The sequence below is a fragment of the Cotesia glomerata genome, linkage group LG8, assembly GCF_020080835.1.
Source record: "Cotesia glomerata isolate CgM1 linkage group LG8, MPM_Cglom_v2.3, whole genome shotgun sequence".
NCBI classification, from domain to species: Eukaryota; Metazoa; Arthropoda; class Insecta; order Hymenoptera; family Braconidae; genus Cotesia; species Cotesia glomerata.
In genome coordinates, this window is record NC_058165.1 from 11,654,436 (window position 1) to 11,660,133 (window position 5,698).

A 5,698-nucleotide genomic window follows, 5' to 3' on the forward strand; every position below is an offset into this window, starting at 1 on the left:
ATATGATCCATAGGTTTGGGTTTTATCAGGAGGGGGAAATGCACTAGGTATACGAGCTCTTTTCCCATAAATTAATTCAAAAGAAGTAAAACTAGTTGATTCATGCATGGACGTGTTATATGAAAACATTGCGAAGGGTACAAGTTTATCCCAATCTTCGTATTTATTTACATAATGTTTGATAAATTCGGTAAGTACTATGTGGCTACGTTCTAAGGCTCCATTTGTTTGAGGATGATAACCAGAAGTAGTAACTTGTTTGATCCTAAATAATTTAGCTAAATGATGAAATATTTTTCCGACAAACGATCTACCCTGGTCACTCAGTATTACTCGAGGAGATCCGAATTGTATTATTACATTACGAGCTAAAGCATCGGCGATAGTTTCGGCCTTAATATTAGGAATAGGTACAGCTATACAATATTTGGTTAAATTATCTTGGACGGTTAAAATATGTTGATTTCCGGACGGAGTTAAGGGTAACGGTCCTACCGTATCGATTGAAATTTTATCAAAGGGTTCTGCGGGAGTATCAGTAATGATCATTGGTTCCTTATTTTTAATACGGACCAATTTTTGTTCTTGGCAACTTTTACAGGTTCGAATATATTCAGTAATATCATCACGCATATTAGGCCAATAAAATCGTTCGCGAATTCGGCGATATGTTTTAGTAATGCCCTTATGTCCACCGGTTAGACTTTCATGATATTCTGCAATTATGTCTGTTCGGATATCATCTTCGGGTATGGTAACATTACCATGGCAAATTGTTACTGAACAATCACAATTTCCTAAATATTCTTTAAGCAAACTGGTAATCAATGATTGATTTATTTCTTCAAGCATATCACCTGTTTTTGAAATTCGTAATGTCTTGATATTATACTGTTTGATAACGTCTTTAAAAGAATTTAGTAGAGTTTTAAAGTTTTGAAGAGAGAATTCATCAAAATGATTTTTCTTAATTACTGCGCTGAATATTTTATATTTACCATTATTGGTTATTAATATTTGATTTAGTTTAGGCTTTTTCAATTTTAAATCTTGGGGATCTATTTTATCAGTATCTATTAATAATCTAGAGACTATAGTAGTGAGCTCACAATCTGCAGGAATAAAGTGTAAATAATTATCTCTAAAATACGTTAGATTTTCATTAGAAGTATGAATTGATAGGTTTAGGTCATCTGAGACATCAGATATCCCAGGATAGTATAATTCATTAGGAATAGTGTCGGCTATTGATTTTTCAGTATCGAAGGTTGGAGGTTCCACCAGCTCCTCTTTTTCGATATCTTGAAATGAAGAAAGGAGTTCGGGTATAACTGGCAAACCAGCCCAACGTTTACTAGCTCTACCTTTTGTATAGGTTCCGTTAAGATCATCCGATTCTGTGTCGGTAGAACTACGAACACGAAAGGGTGTTGAACTACCTACTGGATCGCGAAAGGTAACCAGAGATTTACGTGGAGTGCGGAGTGAATCTATACCACGGGGATCCCAATAATAACTATCAGAAGTAGATGAATGACCTGAAGTCAATTCAATGACATTAGGTAGAAGAGGCATCCTTGGTGGTATTTCAGGGGAAGTATCACTAGTATCAGAATCATCGACATAAGTTATTTTAGTATAATCTTTGATAGATGACGGCTTGTCTGTTTCCTGATCCTTTAATGGAGGAATTTGATTAGGTACAAGGCTAGGGAACCCGCTATTCCTGCCCTGTGCAACCGGAGGAATAGGTTGGGATTCTTTTGTTTGAATAGGAGATCTTTGCACTGGTCCGATTTTCTTTAGAGCTGATTTAAGTTTAATTGGAGGTGGTGGTTTCATCATTGCGTGTCGTTGTCTAACCCTGTCACCTATACTACTAACATTAGATAGGGCAGCTTCCTTTGCAGCTTTCATTCGCTCTGCATGTTGAGCGATAGAAGTTGATAATCGAGCAGAGATTTTTGCCTGCGACTGAGGTACAACTGGTAATACCACCGGATTGCGAGATAATGCATCAGCATTTATATTAAATCTACCGGGTTTGTAAATGAAGGTATATTCATATTCTCTTAATCTAATTCTCCAACGAATCAATCGCTGAACTGGCGGTTTGACTGAATCAATCCATTTTAAAGGTTCATGGTCACAGATTAATGTGAAATGCTGTCCATATAAATATGGTCGAAAATGTAATATTCCATAAACTACAGCGAGACATTCTTTTTCTATTGTGGTATAATTCATTTCAGGAGGGCTCAATAAGCGGGATAAATAAGCAATTGGTTTATCCTCACCTATTTTACCTTGACTCAATACTGCTCCAATAGCTATGTCAGAGGCGTCAGTAGTGAGAATAAATGGTTTTGTAAAATCGGGATATTGCAATACCGGTGTAGTGCATAAAGCTTTGCGCAAGTCATCAAAACTTGCTTGATGCTCATCTGCCCAATTAAAAGGAGTGTCCTTTTTAAGTAAATTACTAAGGGGTTTAGCACGAGCAGAGAAATTTTCTATAAATCTGCGATAATAACCAGCCAAGCCTAAAAACTGACGAACATTGGTTGCGTTTTTAGGAATTGGAAATTTTTCAATAGCTTCAGTTTTCTTAGGATCTGGACGTACACCACCGTTACCAATGATGTGTCCTAAATAAGTGACTTCCAAATTCAGAAATTCACACTTATCGGTTTGTAATACCAAATTTGCATTTTTCAACCGATTGAAAAGTCGTCGAACACGAACATTGTGTTCTTCCAAAGAACATGCAAAGACAACGATATCATCTAAATATACGAACAATTCCTGATCCTGTAAACCCAAAAGAACCTTATCCATAAGCCGTTGGAAAGTGGTAGGAGCATTTTTAAGACCGAATGGCATTCTGGTATATTCATAATGACCATTGGGAGTACTAAATGCAGTTTTAGGTTGGTCCTTTTGATCCATGCGAATTTGGTGAAAACCACTTGCTAAGTCAAAAATAGAAAAGTATTTTGCACCACCTAGTCTATCGAGTATTTCAATTATATTAGGTAGAGGATATGCATCACCTTTTGTCTTTTCATTTAATCGTCGATAATCAATGACCAAACGCCATCTTTTGTTTCCTTTTGAATCTGGTTTCTTAGGTACAATCCACAATGGTGAATTATACGGAGAAACGGATTCAGTAATAGTACCGTTCTCTAATAATTTTTCAACCTGCTTGGCTATCTCTTCTTTGTGTACAGGGGGAAATCGATATTGTTTGACAGATACAGGGATTTCATCCACAGTTGGAATAGAATGAGTTATTTCAGTGGTAGCCGATAGAGGATCACCGGGTAAATGAAAGAGATATGGAAATTCTCTAATTATAGCGTAAACATGTTCTTTCTCAATTGAATTTAAATGATCAAGTCGAAGACTATCACAGATTCTTGCGAATCTGTCTTGATCATTTACTTGTTCACCAGGTTCATCTGAATCATCGAAGAAGTCTTCAGATTCTTCACCATGATCAAAAGGAATTAATTCCTGAGGAGGAATGTCTAAGTCAACATCTTCTTCATAGGCATTAATAGCAATTACATAACAGGTATTGTTACGATTGGTTACTATACAATTTCCGATGAAAATATTTTCATGTGTTTCAATACGAGGTAAAAATCCAGTTTTTAAACTAGAGGGTATAAGATTAATTGGTATCACAGTGCGAGTTCGAGCTTTTAATGATGTAAATACTGAAGGTTCAGGTTCAATTTCGGATGATTGGATTGAATTTTCAAATGGAATAGGCATAATTGGTTCTGAACTAGCAACTATGGTTTTATGATGAAAAGATATTTCTACCTTTTCTTTCTCTAAGAAATCAATGCCGATTATACCTTCTGTCTGAGTAGGTAAGGGGTCATTGAGAACATGAAATTTCTCGGGCCTATCAAAGAATGTTATCTCAGTGGTTCCTAGCGTGTTAATTTTATTGAGGGTGATTCCTTTAAGATAAACAGAATCACTAGTATTGATTATTGTACGAGGGGCTAAAGCATCTTTATGAATAATATTTATGTCGGCTCCGGTGTCGACTAAAAAGCGAGCACTACCATATAATATTTCAGGAGCATTTAAAGTAACGACCGGCCCTCTTCCACCTTGGTTCCTTGTCCACATTACATTTGTTCGATTGTTAAAAATCTGACCATTGATGGACGCTTTTCCGTTTGATTCGTCAAGGCGTCCTTCTGGCAAATCGGATCGGAGTTTAAATGATCCTTATTAGGTACCGGCGATTGAGAATTACCGTTGTTTCTATTACTATTATTGTAATTGTTATCGTAGCCGTTATTAGGTCTATTGTAATTATTAGTAGGATTATAGTTAGGGTTATAGGTTGGGTAACTATTATAATTAGGCGGATTGTTGTTTTGACCGTTGAAGAATGGTTGATACGGAAAATTATAATTTACAGGGGGTGAATACATTTCCCGTGGAGGATACTGATAAGGTATTGAAGGTAGATAAGGCATATGTGGGAAATATCCAGGCATTGTAAAATAGGGAACTGGTTGACGAGGGGATATACTCCTGGACCGTAAGGGTGAGCCAATGCGTCGTTCATAATTGGGGGAGGAGCTACGTATTGGTGACTTGTTACGAGGGGATGATGGTCTATACCCATCATCTCGGAAAAATCGAAATGGGATTGCATCTCGCCGATCTTCGTCTTCAAAATTAACCATGCGTGTCTTACGGGATAAATCTGTATTATTGGGTTGAATTGCTGCATAGGCTAAGTAATTTGAATTTCGGTGAGAACTCCCTTTTAAATCTTCTTCAAGACGTAAAGCAATTTTATATGCATCATCAAGGGTTGCAGGATTTTGAACGCTAACACCATAAATTAAGTCGTCTGGTAACCCGCGTTTAAAAGATTCCAAGGCTAGTCCGTTTAACATTTTCTTCATACCCGATAATTCGTTTTCATTATTAAAACTTTCACGTAATGATGCCATTGCACTTGTGCATATTCGTTTAATACGCGTATAATAGCTAAGTAATGATTCATTTTGTTTTAATCTAACTGCCTGAATATCTGCGCAATATTGAGGATACGATTTCTTTTTAGAAAAATATTCTTTTAATGCGTCTTTTAAATTTTCTATTGTTACTATTTCTTTATCTTCTAATGCATCTCGTGCGGTATCTTTTAATTTTGTACGAACTTTAGTAATAAAAGCAGGTTTCTGTTCCTCAGTAACTAATTGTAATGCTTGTTCTACATCCTGCAAAAATGAACGTAATGGCATGTTTTGCCCATCAAAATTGGGGACCATTGCTAATGCTTGTGTCATGGTAAGATTCTCTCCTAATGAGGTCATGGTTCGATCAGTAATCTCGAAATGACGAGACATTTCCTGAATTGCTTGCTCCATGTTTAGATTTTTAATATTCGATTTTTTTTTTTTTTTTTTTTTTTTTTTTTTTTTTTTTTTTTTAAAAAAAAACTTATTGTTTATCTGATTTTAACATGCGTTCTATTACAAGATAGAGTTCCTTAATATTGATTCGTAATAAAATAACGGATGCGAGCAAATCACGGAATTGTTTCTGATTATCCCCAATAGGTTGATTCAATTGCAAGGTTAAATTTCTGGTTTTGTCTGAATTAATGTCACTACTAGTACTTGAAACCTGATTATTAGAGTTTTCAGTTTCT

General features: G+C 35.8%; 1 protein-coding gene across 1 annotated transcript; it reads right to left on the reverse strand.

The window, feature by feature from the left end:
* Positions 1-4,151: 4,151 nt before the first annotated feature.
* Positions 4,152-5,414, reverse strand: LOC123270081 (probable ubiquitin thioesterase DG1039). The gene is made up of 2 exons (XM_044736016.1): positions 5,151-5,414; positions 4,152-5,099 (listed from the first exon to the last, which is right to left on the reverse strand). The coding sequence occupies exons 1-2, from the start codon at positions 5,412-5,414 to the stop codon at positions 4,152-4,154; spliced, it is 1,212 nt and encodes a 403-aa protein (XP_044591951.1).
* Between the last annotated feature and the right edge of the window lie 284 nt (positions 5,415-5,698).

Excerpts from the sequence above, each read along its gene's own strand:
- LOC123270081 (XM_044736016.1), bottom strand. The coding sequence starts at position 5,414 with ATGGAGCAAGCAATTCAGGAAATGTCTCGTCATTTCGAGATTACTGAT. Across the intron at positions 5,100-5,150 it reads CATTAGAAGATAAAGAAATA|AAATCGTATCCTCAATATTG; the intron begins GTAACAATAGAA and ends TTTTCTAAAAAG.